Raw genomic sequence first — 17569 nt, 5'->3', positions numbered from 1 at the left:
ACAGTATCTATCACAGATTGCACCCATTTCATCTCAGGTGTTACTGTGTTGGTGTTATACTAGATATCTCTCCCTCCTTCACTGCTCACATAAATGTTTCTTGGAATGGCTTTTTCCATCAGCATAACATATCTAGACCACCCATCTGTAACACAACAGTGCAGAAGTTTTAGTCAATGCCTTAATTACGTCTCACATTGACTATTGCTATGCTGTTTTGGCTTGCACTCCTAATAAACGTCTTCACTGGCTTTTACTCATTCAGAGCTCAAGGATTCAGAACAGCAAAGATTATTACATGCTTCGAGTCCACTGAAGTTCACCGACTCCCTGTGTCTCGTCTGTGTCACAAATTGAAAATTTACTGGTAACGCTACGGCCCTTCTGAACCTGGTACCAATCTATTTGCAATATACTAAAAATATTATGGTTGACATTTCATAATACTTCTGTATGACCCATCAGTGGAAGGTGTCCAAACAGTATTTTTACATGCTGTTGTCTTTGTTAATTCAATTATTCAGTGCCTAGTACAAATGCTTCTTCACCAACTTGAGCTCAGTAAAAGAGGGAGGAGTTTTCCCTTAGTGAGCCGCATGTGTACGTTTATGTGTTTGTATGCTTGTTTCTGTTTGAACACATTATTTGAAAGCATTGTGTGCATGAACACCAGCTGGAACAAAACAGTAAACAGTCACTGTGACAATGACTTCCCTCAGCAAAGGGAAGAGTACAGTGATTGTCATTATTGGTACAGCCAGCCCTGAACTTCATGAGATAGACAATAGGCCTGAGATTGTTCTTTCATAACCAGTGACAGAAGGACAGCAAGGGACAGCGTCACATTCCTCAGCTGTGATCCCGCCTTACTGAGCAGGCGAGCGGCTGTCGATCGCCATATACACACCAGAGATCAGCAGGCAAGTGAAGTCACTGATGATGAGTGAGTCAAGGCAGGAATGGGTTAATCCATCATTAAGTTCAGCGTCTCACTCAGCCTGTCTGTGCTGGTTTCCCAGATTTCCGTCTTCATTGAGGACAAAGCTCTTAATGCACCTGTCATGTTATATATAAGGATTATACGACAAAATATTCAAAAAATGCATAACCTGGGGTTCACTAGAAATGACTGCTCTTAACCATGACACTAGGATATGCAGAAAGATCATGAAAAAAACCCACACCACACTACCCACTGCGAGCAGTGACGGTCTACTGCACTGCCAGTGTGCCATCAGTTCCTCTTCTGTAAAAGCAGAAATATCACCTACCGATAATATCAATATTATAGGTTTCTAACAACAGAGAATACAAACACACATCAAGTTCTGTTATAGCTAAATCGTTTTTTTTTTTTTTTTTTTTTTTTTTAAAAAGAAACTTTATACTTTATTAGATTTTTTTTTTTTTTTACATAATATTACCTTCTACCCAAGTCTTTTAAACATGTACATTAGCAGGGTAAGCAGTTTGGGCAATTATTCCAAGGATATTATAGCATTTGTGTAATGCAGAACTGAAAGTAGGGCGAAACACACACACAAAGTAATTATGCAAATAAATGACATTTCAAAATGGTTAAAAGTACAAATATACTGTCACTATACATATATACAATCTTATATTGAGGCTGTACAATGAAGAGCAAGTAATTCACAAGATGCTTATAGTAATGTGAATGTTTCTGAAGAAGACCCTTTGCTGTGCATTAAAATATTTTCCTCCACGAAAAACACTGAAGGACTCGAACTCCAATACCCAACCTTGACATCTATAATACTTTCACATATGTGACGTGTATTTACGGTACTACTCAGAGCTGGGCAGGGACTGTGCTTTGCTCACTGTCTGCTCTTATTCTATAAAAACCAAAAGTATTGGCTTGAGGCAAAGTATCAAATACTCTCCAAGTGCAGTTAGCAACCACGGTCATTCAGTCTGGTCAGTTTCTACACATTTGACCTTCGTAAAATAGCTTGAAATAGGCCAGTTTATTCACTACCATATTCTCTGCCTCCCCCAGGGTGCCAAAGCTCTGGCAAAGTCATCTAGGTTGCATAGCCTGCTGGGGAAGAACAGCTCTCACCCCACACACTCTCTGTGAGTCTCTGTCGGCTGCCTCACGTCCCTTCGCTGTAGAATTCTCTAATATCAAAGTGCCTGTGCTTTTGGTAGATTGTAAACTCCTGGAATTAGAAGGTAAGGGTCATCCTACCTGAATGCCTTTGTCTGATAACCAGGTGCGTAGTTTGTTAGCCTGACCAGCAACTGGGCAGGAGGCAGGAAACATTCTGGACAAGATGTTACAGGGCAGCGTTTCCCAATCTGGTCCTTGGGAACCAACGTTTTTGCTCCCTATCAGGAGCTGGAAGGGAGCAAAAACATGGACCTACAATAGATCTCCTTGGACCGGATTGAGAAACACTGTTATAGGCTAAAGTCAAAGTATGATTCCCGAACACCTGAGATCAAAATAGAGACTGAAAAGCCCTAAGCACTGGAAAGCTGTAGTACAGCCCATTCAATTCTCACAATTTGTTCTTATACAATTGATGCTTAATTCTACTTTTGACACTCATTCTTTTGAAAATGTTATGGAAGATTGCTTGAAATATCAGACAGCATTCTGATGGCTTGTTCAAGCTATAGCGTGAAAACGAACATTACTGACCTACACAATCATCATCATCTACCTGAAGAAACAGATGGACAAAAGGTTTAGAATAGGAAGACTGCCCTTCTGCACACTGTAATGCCATGACAAGAACCTGGCTGGTTCAAAGTGTGGAAATCTACACTCTCAGAAAAAGGGTAAAAATTTGTACCTTTGCTTATTTCTGGGGCTGTACTCTTGTAATTGTACCTTTTAAGGTTCGGATACGGACCCTGAGGAACATCCAGAAGGTACAAACAGCATTAATGTGCCATCAATGGTACAGAAATGTTCCTCAGAGTCCAGATACAATTACCTACAGCTAAGAGTTCAGCTTAGCAGACCATTGAGGGTACAGCCCCAGTGACAAGCAAAGGTACAAACTGTTTTCTCTGAGTGTATACACCATAATATGTGGAAGGAAGCCGGAAATCCCTGAGAACGACCATTAAAATACACGTCACTCAAGCTTAAGAGGTTAAATACTGCTGCAGACCCAATGTTTGGTTGCATGACCATCCTTTGATGAGTCTTTTGCTATAAGCCAGTCCAGCACATGAGTGTGGCTGCCAGGCCCAGCCAAACTTTCATTGTCCCTGTAAGTCCTGTTTGGCTGGCTGCTCTACCAGTATCACTCCAGTGCTGTTCTGTATTGTTACGGGGACGTCAGTTGTGTTACTGGGGCTGTTCACACGCGTGCGGCACACCAGTCGTAAGCAGGACTCCTGAGCCCACTGGATGTCGCGCTGGGCGTTCTCACTGACGAAGCAGTAAAGCAGAGGGTCAGCCAGACAATTGAAACTGGTGAGGACGAGCGCAAAATGGTAGTAGTTGAAGATGCTCTCTATGAAGCGGCAGTCCTCCTCAAACACGGTGCGCACCAGCAGGAAGAGGTGGTAAGGGGAGAAGCACACCAGGAAGATCACTATGGTGCTGCTCACTAGGTGCTTAATGCGCCTCTTCTGCGAGCTCTGGGTTCCCACACTCTTGTTCACGGCCCGCAGGACACGCAGGTACGACACGGACAGAATGCTGAGAGGAAACAGGAACCCTACAAAGAAGCGATAGAAGTTGATGGGCCTCTCCCAATCTTTCATTGGGTAATGTTCGAAACAGACCGATTGGTTGGCTACAGCTGGGGTGAGCTCTTTGTGGTAGAAGAAGTTCACGCCCACAATCAGCTCCTTCAGCCAGATGAGAGCACTGGCTATAATGGCTGCCCGCACGGTCCGGAATTTGGCGAAGCCGAAGGGGTAGACGATGGCGAGGTAGCGGTCGATGGAGATGCAGCAGAGGAAGCCGATGCTGATGTAGATGTTCTCATAGAGCAGTAAGCCGCAGAGCTGACAGAGCCACTCCTTGTATTTCCAGTTATCACCCTGGAAGACATACTGCAGCCAGAGGGGCAGCGAGGCCATGTAGAGCAGGTCGGAGAGGGTCAGGTTCAGCAGGTACACGCCCAGCTCATTGCGTGCCCGCAGCTGCTGCCATGCATGGTACAGGGAGTACAGGTTGGCAGGAAGGCCAATCAGCAGCACAAGGGTATAGACTGCAGAAAACAGGTATCGGTGGATCTCATAGCTGAGGGTGCAATTCATAACGTCCTCCAACGTTCCCATAACTTGGAGATTTTCCAGTCTCCCTTCTTAATCCTCAAACTAGGAAGAGGGACAGAAAATAAGATACAAGAGTCCTGAAGTCCATTCCATTGATGTCTGAAAAACAAAAGCAATATTTATGCCTTACTACTCGGGTACAAATCAAACCATTTTGACTGACTAATGAGGAACGAACATCGGATCAGTACGAAACTAACACTTAGTTACTGGGTAATTAATACATTAAGTAATAGTAAAAGTTAGTCTTAATAGGTCCCCGATGTGTCTTTGGGAAGAATATGAAAACTACTAAAATTAAAATGACAGCTTACAGTATCTGAATTGTGTCGCAATGATCTCATCACAAAGACAATACTTACCAAGAAGTATCTAATGAGAAAAACGTTCAAAGAGCCAATATCAAGCAGATAAACGTGTTTTTTACCATAGAGAACCATAAAGCATATACAAGTGGGACCATAATGATCCTTTCCGATGTCTGCAGTCTGGTCAGCTGGTGCAGTTTCAGAAGCTGACAGGAAGATGTACTGTACATGCAGCAATTTTTTATGCTTAGGACAAATGCATCCTACTTCATGGTTGGATTTATGCTTTTGCTGACATGTTTTATAGCACAGTGCAACGGCAATAAGCAGAAACTAATTTCCCAGTTGAGAGTAAATTCAACCTCATTTTAAAGGTAATGCAAGGGTAACAACATCATAAAACTATTTTACTGCCTTGCCAAACATCATCTTTAACAGGGCATTATGGTACTTTCATGTTAATGTAGTCAGAATAGCGACAGTCCATTTTGGGGGGGGGGGGGTTGATGTACAACCAAAGCTAAAACCACATCTATAGCCACAGGCTGTTAACACATTTTCCGGGTACTGGGTTTTGCCAGTACAGCGGTGCACCATTTCCATGCTGCATCATAAATGGGTCGCTATGATTTCTGCGCCCCAAGGACGCAGCTGTAACAGTAACTCACCCTGCAAAGCTCCGACTGTCATTTAAAAACTGGACATGCAACTGGAAACTGCAAGTGTGCCTTCTAAACATGGGTTAAATCAGTAAAATCGCATGGGAACTCACTGAGATCTGCCTCAGGCTAAAACCGGAATTCATCATCTACTGTAGTTCACGAAACGAAAATGAGGCTGACTAATTGTACAAATATAGCAACTGGTCAATGCTTCAAATAAAGCAGCGGACTCTAAATGTGCAAAATGTACATCTGCAACAGCACAAGGAGGATTAAACTCAAAAAAATCACTTTTGATTAAAGCATTTGCTAACCTTTTAGAAACCAGACAGTTGCCCAATATCACAGATGATCTGATCCATGATAAAAAAATCTGTTTCATGCAGAAAAGCCTGGTATGAGGATCTGGCTTCCAAGGGGTGGTCATGCACTTAAAGGATGCCAGGTTCACCTCCCGCGCACATAAATCAACTGATTCATTACAGCATGCATCACACAAGTGTCCGCATCGTGCAGTATCCTGCACACTTCCCCGTGAGTAATCTCTATTTACACACATGATGAACAAGTCCAGCTTGTGCAATTACGTATCCAGGTAATGATTTGCAGTTTTGGATTTCCAGGTCCCCCAGTAATTGACCGAGTGAATGATGCAGCTGGGCTTTTAGTCAATAGTCAGTTGGCCGAGGGGGGGAAAAAAAATGACCTTAGCAAAAAAATTGGATTCCTTAAGTGTACTTGTGCATCATAATTTTGAAAATAATAGAAATAGATTGAGTGAGGCGCCAAACAATGTTTACAAATCTTTGGTTGTCCTTGGTGAATGTGCATTTGCTCTGAGAATAATTCTGTCTAAACACAGTTTTTTGTCATCAGAAGAGGCAAATGAGTTTCCCGATTTCAGCTAGAAATGAAATATAAATAATAAAATTGCAGATATTCAGTCATAGAGGAACGAAAAATCTGAGCACAAATGCTTAATATCACAGGAACTTTCCCATAAAGAAGTGGCGAGCGAGTTGGACTTTCTTGATTTCAACTGGGAACCAAATTATGCACTGCAGGCATTTTAGTGATAGAGGAAACGAAACAAATCAGGGTGAAACTCACTGCATAAGCTTTCCATCATTTCCTTGACAAATACTTAATAGCACATCACCTTTTCCTGAAGCACCCCCACATCTAGCAGAGCAGTGCCGACGAATCACTTTTGCTCAATATCTTTTTTATTTATGGAATTCAAAATATCTGCATGCAGTTGAAGACTAATGTCTTTTGGTGACCAGTACTTGTTTCCTCCTCACTTACTTTGTTAAATTTCTCACATATGTGCCACACTGTTTAAGCTTTGATTGAGTCCTGCAGCAAGGAAGGAAATGATTATGATTGGCATGGAGATCACATGCAGAACTCATGAAAAGGCAGTAAACTTCAGACTGATTTTTTTAATATATACTGGATAATTTTGAATAGGGACAATCATTAAATTTATAATTATTGCTAAGTTGTGTTTCCTATGGCAGATGAAAAATGTTTTAGCGCAATTTACTGATGATTTCTACTAGGCTTGGGTGGTATTACGGTAATACAGAATACCAGGGTGGAAGATTTATTGCTGTGATTTCAGAATACTGGAATAGGAATGCTTTTGAAAATACCATCACATTATCATAGACTGTCGTATAATGCCTGGACAGTATGAAAAATTAGTTGCCTAATCGCAACTCAACTGACTATCGTGGTCCTAGTGATGTGACAGCTGCATGTGTCGATATTAACATCACACATCGTGCTGGTCTACTATGCCGTACAATCAGGTCAATAACCAAGGCAACAGAATTTGTCAGATGAAACTGCAAAATATATTAATATTTAAAAATCTAAATGAGGTGGAAACTTCTAGAAATTAGTAAAATTCAGAAAAGAGTAAATTATACTAGAGATCATTCAGATACATTAAGAATTAAGAGTCCTTCAGCGCAGTTACTGACGTTAGTTGGTTCAAACAGCTACTCATTGCACACATAAGCTTTGTGCATTTTTTTTGCATATGGCTTGAGGATTATCATTTGGTACATTATAGACTGAAACTTGTTTTTCTGTAACTTTCAACTTTATTCTCCTCTGTCTGATCTTCCTTTAATTGCAACATGCTTTCCACTCCATCCTCAGGGAATCGTCCACAAAACATTCCTGATAGGCGAATGTTGTGCTGATATCCTCTGATCTGCGCAAAACGTAAGTCCTACCAAAACAAATAAGCCAACTTTACTTTGGGATTTCTTGGGAGTTTGTAGAAGGTGATATTTATATGATTTTCTAACAAGCTACGTCTGTTCACCGATATACATTTTTGTTCACCAAAGCGACTTAACTCTCCAAGTCTTTCAATGCTTCCCATTGCCTCAAAATAGCATTTTCCGTTGCCCCAACTTCACAGTTCTATTTGCTACAATGCACTGTGATAAACTGGATATTTAAAGACATCAATACTACTTCCTGTATTCTTCTGCTATGAAGTGGCCCACATGATTGAACGTGAGATTAACTAATAACATTTAACAACTGAAAGACAAACTAACTGTGCTTCTAAAAATCATTTCTCACATTGCAGGGATGAGTAACACACTTGTTCTTCCATGAAATCTGTTTAATGTCTTAGTTTTTTATGTTTCATAATGGCAAGAATGGATAACTCCACCAGGGACTCAATATTTTTGTAGCTAAATTAATAAAAATTAATGATTAACAAGCTGGTGGAGTTGAAAGACAGTCTAAAAAGTGGCCCCGGGATGGGTGAGGGTCAATACCCCACAGGAGATGGGGGTCAGTTCTTATGATCTTATTTCATGCTGCAGACGGGTAAATTACCACATTCGTCACCAGCACTGGCTGGTGGCTAAAAAAACACCGAGGAGGTAGGGAGGTGATGCATTTTATATCTTCTTTTTTTTCCAAAGAAGAGAAAAATGTGCTTTAAAATAATAATAATAATAATAATAATAATAATAATAAAATTTACCAATGAGTTTTTTCAAAGTTACTCAAAAATAGGGGAGGTTCTACCTTTAAGTATGGAACCTTGGTTCTTCACAGATGTTTAGAAGGTAACTGAGGTCTTGTCCCCAGATTTTGTTTATTACGACTCTGCAGGGTTATTATTACTATTCTTTATTATTGCTATTATTATTATTAATTATTATTATTATTATTATTATTATTATTATTATTATTATTTCCATGAAAGCATGCTTTTGACATGGCAAACTGGGTGAAAATCGACACCAGCCAGGTGGTATCACATAACACACTGTGCATTACTCAAAGTATCATAATAAATTCAGAATGGCAAGTAATGAGAAATACTACGGCTTTATTTTGCTACGGCTTTTTACTGTAGCTGACGTATACTGTATGACGAATAAATAGGTGACAGAAACATTTTCATTCATAGTTCTGCAGATAACCAGCAATTAATCCTAGTGATGTATTACTGAGGAAAATATCTGAATTATCTGAACTGGAGTAAAAAAAAAAAAGGTTTAAACCAATGTGTGTAAGAGCCAGTTAAGTACGCCTTTAAATGTTTATATATATTCCAAAAACATTCTGCAGATACAATAAAGGACACTTCTACAGTAAGAAAGCAAAGATACAACACTGACGAACTATTTAAATTATTCAACATCCCCTATGGACTATCTACGTTGGATTTTTTCCCCCAAGAAAGGTAGCTAAATGTCCACAAAGGATTCACGAAGAGAGCCAAATTAGCACTAAACGCCATACTTACAGTGCTATTAAAGTTAAATCAAACGGAAGTAAATGAAACACTTAGTTGACACCTTTTACCCGACAGATGATATTATTAAGATTTATTAGGTTATTTAGAACAGGCATCAAATACATCGATGCAAACATGTGCAAACATGCAAAGTTGTACGATTCACTTAAAATATTAAGACCTGTTCTAAATTTGTAGTCTAGACTATATAAAGTAGAATAAAAGAACAAGAGACTTTACCCACAGTGACGAGCCGAGGAGACGCAGCTGGGGCTCATGGGGTGGAAGTGGGCAGTTTAATCTTCCTCCTAAGAAAAAATAACATGAAAATAATAATAATAAAGTTTACATCAAGTGCGCCGGAGGCGCATATTTACTGCATCGGAATTGCCAACTCTCACGCTTTCAGACTCTCGCGGAGGAAATCTTACGGAAAATCTATATTATTATAAACCTAAAATTAGCTCCACCAAAAGCGTCGGGCAGTTTGCAAACCCTACAGACTATTTACAAGGCAGTAAAACTCTTACAAACATATAAATGTGAGTGCAGACTTGCCTGGAAACGAAAACGTCACGCCAGCCTGCTGACCGACGCTGGCAGCCCTGCCGTATCTTTTACGCTTCAAGCAGAACTACATGACAATGAATGAAACTGCCGCATTTTTCCACGAAACGCACATCTTTTAACCTGTAATGCAAACTGTACGTTTTAACAAAACGTGTTAAAAAGTAGTTCATGTGCATTTTCTCTTACAGACACCTGCAGCACTGGAAATAAATCTTGATTTATTATTCTAATCAAAATGCTCGCTTCTGAAATAATCTAGGGCGCGGTTAAGTCTTAGACGTACCATCTGCGTAAATTAAGAAAAAGAATTCGCACCTTCCCGTCTCGCACTTCCTACACGAATCGGCAGTGGGGAAGCGGCTCCTCCGCGGCCGTCCGTGTCCGCGATCGCCGGCGCTGGATGAGCGACACGCAGCCGCTTCGCAACTCGCAGGAAATTCTTTTGTGTTTTGGCGAGTCGCCAAAAACGTTTTAGAGCATTTCCTGGAATAAAGTGATACGGTCAAACTTTCATCACAGGTCTTGAACTCGATTGCCTAAATCCGCCCATTCATGACTATAGTCTTAGTCACACCCCGGGGTTTTATCTTCAAAATTAACATTGCTCAGTTAAGTATTGTGGTATATTACATTTTCATTTTCCATAATATTGTTAATATAACAGCCCTCATGGAATTTGTGAAGATATGACGTCTTAAGTTACAATGCATATGATGCAATGGGTCCTTATCTATCACTAAAGAAAAAAAGGAACGACAAAAGCTAATATCATAACTAACATACTACTTTTATTTTACACACCAATATCTAAGTTATATTCGTGTGCAGTTTTAAAATTTGCTTTACATGCAGTGCAACAACACAAAAGATGCAAACAAATCTTTATTACAAATCTTGCTGGAGTTTAACAAAAAAATATTCTTGCTGGGATCATTCACAGATGCAGCAGGTGCTGAGAAACAACGACAAGTGAGATCTGACATTTGATGTGTTAGACGTTAAGTGTCAGAAAAACATTTCAATTTTCTCACCGCTTTTATACAGTTCTTACAGCAGATCTGCACAGACAAGACCACTGAAAATCCTGCACCATTTGTAATACATATATAACATAATTAGTATTAAAAGTACACCTTTTCTAAAATTGGGAAAATTTACAGCATCTATATACTACACTTTTGGTATAACAAGTGCAACGGATCCATCATTCATAGCTTTCTTCTGAAGGTAAGTTCTGACAGTGACATCAACAAGATTAAAAATTCTCAGTGACATGTAAGTCTGTCACATGGACAGCTGTAAAACCATCACACATTTGAATGATATTGAAATATATGCAGTGCATTTTACTCAAGATAAAGAAAATGATACTGTATTTTTTAATAACAGTAACCATCTGAAAAGTATTTAGTTGTATGCACAATAACCAATAAACACTGCAATATTGTATTGAATCAACAAGAACAAAAAGAAAACATACACACGCACACACACACACACGCACACAGCTTTAAAAAACACCTTGTTGCCACATTAATTCCTAAATTCAGCCAATCAGCTAATAATACTGGGTGCCCAGGACTGGAGTGGAGAAGCACTGCTTTATTATTGGCTGATTGAGAGTTCATTCTAAAAACCCCGCCCTCAATAGAACAGGTTCCCCACCCCTGCTTTATTATTGGCTGATTGAGAGGTCACTCTAAAAACCCCGCCCTCGATAGAACAGGTTCCCCACCCCTGCTTTAGCGCTTTAAATATATTTAAATCACTGCATAGTATTTACAAAAAAATATATTGCTGTGCACAATTTCAGCTCTGGACAAGACGCACATCCGAACACACGCAGAGCAATCATTGGCCTGAACGCAGGGAATATGCTGCGAAGACGTGGGCTGTGGAGATTTAAAAGGCACAGTGTGAGTGTCTCTGTCAGTTACACACGCGCCCCCTAAAAGCAGCTTTGAAATCTGAGCAGAGTTCATCGGTCGGGGAACGGAAAAAACCCACAGCAAACAGGAAAAGAACATTTCAGAGCGCGGAGACATTTCCAGTAATCAGGTCCCGAGGTCGTCAATAAGATGGACAAACACTGTCCTCTGCTACACCAGCTCGAGGTTGTAATTACGCTGCAATTATGCTGGGTGTGGGTATTTTCTCATTTCCAAACTTTGGTTTTTCTGAATCAGAATAGAACATGAATAGCAGTGTTGTGCACAAAAAGCTGAAACTACAAACCAGGGGTGTCTCACATAACACACATATATTCTGAGAACCTTCCTCTCATCTTACACTTCAATAACTGATATTACTACACACCAACATTTCACATAAACTATCATTTTGCCTGATCCAGCTACAGTGTCACTTACTACTAAATTTGAGGTTTGCACGGCATAAGCAGTAGGAAGGTGGATGGATAGAAAGGAAATTATCAGCTGATCCACAGATAAGGTTCACTTGATCAAGTGTCATCCATAATCTGTTGAACAGAGAGGTTTTCATACCGTGAGATCATTTGAGTATGCCTAACAGCTGCGTGGGTGTGGTAATGATGGAAAAAAAACAGTAACTTCTTTGTCACCCGTGGAAGCTGTAGTTCTGTAAAAGGTTAATAAAATCCAGGTTCTTAACACTTCAGAACCAGAGTCTAATGAAAATCTGGATGCTTGGTACAATGTGTAACGCTCGTTTATATAATTTGACATTTAGTGGTCTGAACTGGCTCAGAAATTTCCACCAATGTTTTCGTAAACCAAAAGTCACTTCTTGTAGGATTGATATAAGTCGCAGATGAAGAGCCAATAACGTCCATGATAGACTAGAGCCAAAACAACAGCATCACATCGCAAAAACCAATATGCAAACCAGACTTATGTGCTGTAGTGCCTGCTGTAGCTTACATGCTCCTTTTAAATGAAAATAAATACTGTTTTACAAGATCAATTTCCCACTGACATCTCATTCAATTATTTACAGTAGATGATATCACTTTTTTACATGCTTTATAAATAATGGAGACAAAAATGATTGTTCACGTGGGTGTTGGACACAGATAAACACACACAGGTGTTGACCAGAGGTCTCTCCTGCAAATGCGCATGAGGTGTTCTTCTCAACAGCTCATACGCAGCCGTATTCATACCACACGGTCTGTGCATCACTGCTGGGATCAGGAGAGCCGGGGGTGTTCTTGGGGGGGGTGTTCTTGGGGGGTCCCTCCGTGCTGGAGATGCCTCCAGCTCCCTCCTGTTTCTTCGCAAGAGGAGATTCTGTCCGACGGATCTCTCGGGGTTCGTCCCTCTCCTCCTGCTGCACGGCCATCACGGCCCGCACCGGCGTCACCATGGCGACCTCCCCACGGTGATGTGATGTGGTCTGGCGTGAGGGCGCCCTGGCTGCTCCGCGGCCGTGCCGCTCCGACAGGGCTGGGCCGGCAGACAATGAGGCGGAAGAGGAATGGTGCCGGGGGCTAAGGGAACGCTCCTCTTTGGGAGGGGCGTAGGACAGCCGACGGGCATCCAGAGAGTGATGGTCCACCTCACTAGAGTCACCGAAGGGGCCAGCCAGCCGGGCGGACAGAGGCCTCTCTCGCGAGACGATCCCAGCCCTCCTCACCACATCTGCCTGGGCTGGGTCACCCCCCGACTGGGGGTCGTTCTCCTGCTGGTAACTGTCAGGTCCACTGGCGTGCAGGAGGTCGGCCGATGCTAGACTGAAGGCCCGGTGCAGACTGCCACTGGAAGCTCGGGTGCTAGAAGACCGCTGGGGTCCACCACCTGCCCGGAAGTTGGGTGGGATGTGGTTGTCTGGCTGACGGATGCTGGGTTTGACACTCTGTCCAGGCTTGGGAGCTCTACCCTCGCCGGAGACTGAAGCTTTCACAGTGGGACTGACGTAACTGGTGGGGGCCTTTGCTCCGTCTTTCAGGGGCGCCGCTTGGCCGGTTCCAGACCTCTCTCCGGCTTTGATAAAGTACTCGGTCACCAGGTCCTCGTGGCTGCAGCCCTGCACCTGGAACACAACAACACAGCAACTCAGCAGCTGTTTCCCAAAAAGTGTCTGTCCACGGTCATAATGCATAAAGTCAACATACAGGGTTATAACAAACGCAACAAAGAGCATTATCTCTGATGTGTTTGCTTTGATTGAGAAGGACATTCTCCTTGATTTTGTGTTTAAAATGCTGAAAGCTGTCACTCAGAAAGGAAGAGAAAGGTGAAAAAGTGCCTCAGACCCGTGCGGCATCTCGCACACGCAGCTCTCAGGGTCACTAATGAGATTCATGCTCAAGAAAATCAGTTTACAGCACCAGCGGTCCCAACAAATATCAGAACAATCTAATTAACTAAATGGCCTTTAAATAAACACTCCAGCCCGCTTTGGGGAGGAATAAACAAGGCAATTAAACACCGACACCCCCTATTTCGACTATGCACTTCTGCTGCAAAATAACCATGGATTTTTTAAAATACAAGCAAATGTTTAAATAATTGACAATAGCCTTTTCAATCAGCCGATCTGGCCAAACTGCAGACCTCATGCCTGTCACTGAATTCTCACAGATCACGATGGTAAAAATACTTCAGCGATGTAATGACCGTCATGATTGAATTATTCCATGGTTGCACATACTTTCTCAAAGGGATCGGGTAACACTAAGGAGCTTTCCATTGCAGGCACTGTTACATCATTTCAAAAGATGATCGTGTACATTTTCAGCCTTCCTGGCCTATGCCAAAATAAAAGGACACGAAATACAATTACAGCAATGGTGTGTTGGCCTGGCATCTCTGTACCACAAATATTGCAGCATACTGCCCACAGCGAGAGCTTCTAAGTTACATGCTATCAGCAGTGATATGCTTCCTAATTTGGGTCGCAACCCATGGGTTGAGAATCACTGATCTACAGGACCTTATTACTGTAAAGTATCAATCAGAAGAGGAGTTTAAAAGAATATCATAGGCCCTGGATGCACCATGGAGCACTCTGAAGATGATCAGCATTAAGCTGAGAAAATGTGACACCTTAGATATGTTGACAAGATCAATACCCCCTTCCCCTCCCATCTAAGCACATCTTAGTATAAAAAATATACCATGTGAACTACAAGTCTTCAATGACATAAAGGAAGCACTTTTTGCCCTTAACTTCTAGGAGATAAGTTTGGTGCAGAATGGACACTGCTCCTGACCCAAAGGGCACCTTACCGACTGTGAAACGTGGTGGAGGCTTGCACTGGAGTCGTTTTTCTTCAGCTGGGGCAGGGACCGTAATCATGACAGACGGGATAATGGCTAGCTTCAAATGTCAAGATATTTCGGCCTTTGTCAGAAATGTGAAGATGAAGTGGAGTTGTATGTTCCAGCTTAGTAACCACCAGAAGCACACATGCAGGTCAAGCAAGGGAGGACTCCCAAAAAGGAAGATCAAAGTCTTGGAACGGCCCAATCAGAGCCCAGACTTCAACCCCATAGAAAACCAATGGAATGGCAATTTGAAGGAGCCTGAACACTTTTAAAGGAAAGACTGTAATTAAATTCCACGTCCAGATGTGCAAAGTTGATAAATCTCCGAATAAGTCTACTACTGTATCAATGCGAAAGGTGCTTCCACAAATGACATGTTGCACACTTATGCAAGCAGGCCGTTGTAGGTTTTTAAATTTCAATTATTTCTCCTACTAATTGTTTCTTTTTCTCGATCTTTGTTGTTTGCATGGTCACATTAAAGACTGAAACATGTCCGACGTGACATTTCTCTTCACGTCTAGCAGCACATCAATCTGCAGTAATTCTGCTGGCTCATTAACATGCTGCATTCACCACACAAACCACGGTTTCGTGTTATTTACTCGCTGAATCTTTGTCGCCATTGTGATCAGCACGTTGGGTTTTACTGTATCAAGGCAGAAACAGAAGTATGATCCGCTGAGAAAGTGACGGAACTGTGAGGCTGTGTCCCTCCCCCCCCTGCAACGCAAAGCTAGTGGGCCGTGCTAGAGTCACACATTCAGTGCCGAAAAAATGCCCACGTTTGCTCCCCCTAAGGGTTCATTCATACATAAGATCTGGAATATTAGCTAAATAAAATGCTCAATACGGACACAAATTACAGAGACCCCCACGCACATCTGACCCTTACTTGGTAAACTGTAGCGTAGGTGGTTGGCAAACTTTATCATGGGAGATTCCCCCCCCCCCCTGGTATTGGGCAAACTTTATCATGGGAGACCTGGGGGAGGGGGGTGTCCTGAATTTATTCAGATTGAAAGTGGCAACCCAAGCAGGGGGAGGGGGGTTAGTTGTTTGTTGGGGCTGGGCCCAAAGGTGACATTTTGTCAGGGGACCCAGAACTCTTAGTTAGGCCCCTGACTGCACACATTCAGAAAACTGTAACTATAAATTGTACGTTTTATGTAATGTGACTGTCATTACACAGAGTCTTGACTCAACACTACAAACTCGTGCTATTTCATTTATAATGACAGTTGACAGTGACTGAGCACAACAAGAGCAGTCTGTCACAACCTTAATACTATTGTTTTATTATTAATGAATGCAAGCTGTTACCTGTAATTATTAAGACTAGCTTCAGTGTTTTACAGAGTTTGCCCCTGAGACCCACCTCCCCAGAATTAAGCAGAGATGCTCCAGGCCACAAAGAGAGGCACTCTCTGAGCCCACTGGGGGGAGGGTGCCCCCCACATGCATACCTAGCAGGAGTGTCCGTGGCATTTAGGAGGTCCTACATTACTCCTGACATCTTCAAGATTCAAGATAATTTATTTGTCACATAGATGTTAAGCAGTCAGATGTATCAAGTTGCCGCTGGACTGTGCAGTAAGAAGAAGTAGAGAGAGAGCAGCCAGCAATATGATTTTAAAATTTAAAAATAACCTCCGGTAAAATCTTCAAATGTTAGTATAAAGAGTCGCCCATATTTATTGACAATAAACACAGGCTGTAATTTAGCTCATGTTGTTCTGGTGTTCCAGTGGTTCTCAGTCCTGATCCTGGTGCCAGAATGTTTTCATTCCAGTCCTACTGCTCTAATCAGGCTTATATGGCCCTTAATAGGCCAATAATGAATGTGGCAGATTGAAAGCAGCGTGGGCTGGAACGAAAACATTCTGGCAGCGGGGGGCTGTAGGAACTGGATTGAGAACCACTGTACTAGGTGAAGATGGACAAAAAAAAATGACAAAATGGTTTGGTAGACCTGCAAGTTCCCAGTTTAATAACCATGCCCATTTCTGAGCCCCACAGAGTGCAGTGACTTAGCGGGTAGCAGAGTCTCCCAGCCCCAGGCTGCCAGGTTCCAGTGTGCTGTTCAGCAGAGGTTCCAGTGTGCTGTTCAGCAGTGTGCTGTTCAGCAGAGGTTCCAGTGTGCTGTTCAGCAGAGGTTCCAGTGTGCTGTTCAGCAGTGTGCTGTTCAGCAGAGGTTCCAGTGTGCTGTTCAGCAGTGTGCTGTTCAGCAGAGTATTAAACACGATCAACAGGAAAATATCGTCATATGACCAGCACGGACTGTTGGATTTCTGACTTTTTCTAATCTGGGCCAGGTTCTGGAGGGCTGGGGTCTCTGTTCGCTCACCACAGGGGCAGGGGGAGTGTTGGTCTCCTGCAGAAACTCCTCCAGAGTGACCATCTCGCTGCCAGGGGACGAGGGGCGACGTCGGGGGGGGCGTGAGCTGCTCCTCTGGGGCGAGGAGTCATAGGGCAGCGTGGAGGACTGAGACAGCGATGAGAGCGGGCTGCTGCGGCCCAGAGAGGCGTCCCCAGGGACACCCGGCACTTTGGGGCCCAGGCCTGTGACGTCATCGCTGGACAGGCTGCCGCCTTGGCTGTGGAGTCGCTCCGCAGAGCCTGGCAGGGTGTGGAAGAGGAGCATCAGGCAGAAATAAAACAACAGGGGAATAAAACCATGGATGCTTCTCACTTTACAATGTTTGACTTATGATATTATGGATGTTA

At 42.5% G+C, this 17569-nt stretch overlaps 2 protein-coding genes across 7 annotated transcripts in view; both read right to left on the bottom strand.

The window, feature by feature from the left end:
• Positions 1-1361: 1361 nt before the first annotated feature.
• On the bottom strand, positions 1362-10108 carry gpr68 (G protein-coupled receptor 68). 5 transcript variants are annotated; one of them, XM_072699057.1, is made up of 4 exons: positions 9909-10108; positions 9582-9725; positions 9264-9331; positions 1362-4368 (listed from the first exon to the last, which is right to left on the bottom strand). In XM_072699057.1, exon 4 carries the CDS (start codon positions 4270-4272, stop codon positions 3241-3243), a length of 1032 nt encoding a protein of 343 aa, XP_072555158.1. In that variant the 5' UTR covers positions 4273-4368; positions 9264-9331; positions 9582-9725; positions 9909-10108; the 3' UTR covers positions 1362-3240. The 5 variants fall into 5 exon arrangements, with proteins under 5 accessions (XP_072555158.1, XP_023683187.1, XP_023683188.1 ...); XM_023827419.2 differs by lacking the exon at positions 9582-9725; XM_023827420.2 differs by lacking the exon at positions 9582-9725 and having other exon boundaries at positions 9268-9331.
• A 253-nt stretch (positions 10109-10361) lies between these two features.
• The window catches only part of ccdc88c (coiled-coil domain containing 88C), a 65282-nt gene continuing 58074 nt past the window's right edge, over positions 10362-17569 (bottom strand). For both annotated transcript variants that reach the window (XM_072699052.1, XM_072699053.1), the window contains 2 exons: positions 17190-17461; positions 10362-13604 (listed from right to left, as the gene is read on the bottom strand). In XM_072699052.1, coding sequence (XP_072555153.1) covers positions 12714-13604; positions 17190-17461 — 1163 coding nt within the window. In that variant the 3' untranslated portion in view covers positions 10362-12713. The remainder of the gene's footprint in view (positions 13605-17189; positions 17462-17569) is intronic.

The sequence above is a fragment of the Paramormyrops kingsleyae genome, chromosome 14, assembly GCF_048594095.1.
Source record: "Paramormyrops kingsleyae isolate MSU_618 chromosome 14, PKINGS_0.4, whole genome shotgun sequence".
Taxonomy (NCBI): Eukaryota; Metazoa; Chordata; class Actinopteri; order Osteoglossiformes; family Mormyridae; genus Paramormyrops; species Paramormyrops kingsleyae.
This window is presented reverse-complemented; position numbering and strand designations above follow the sequence as displayed.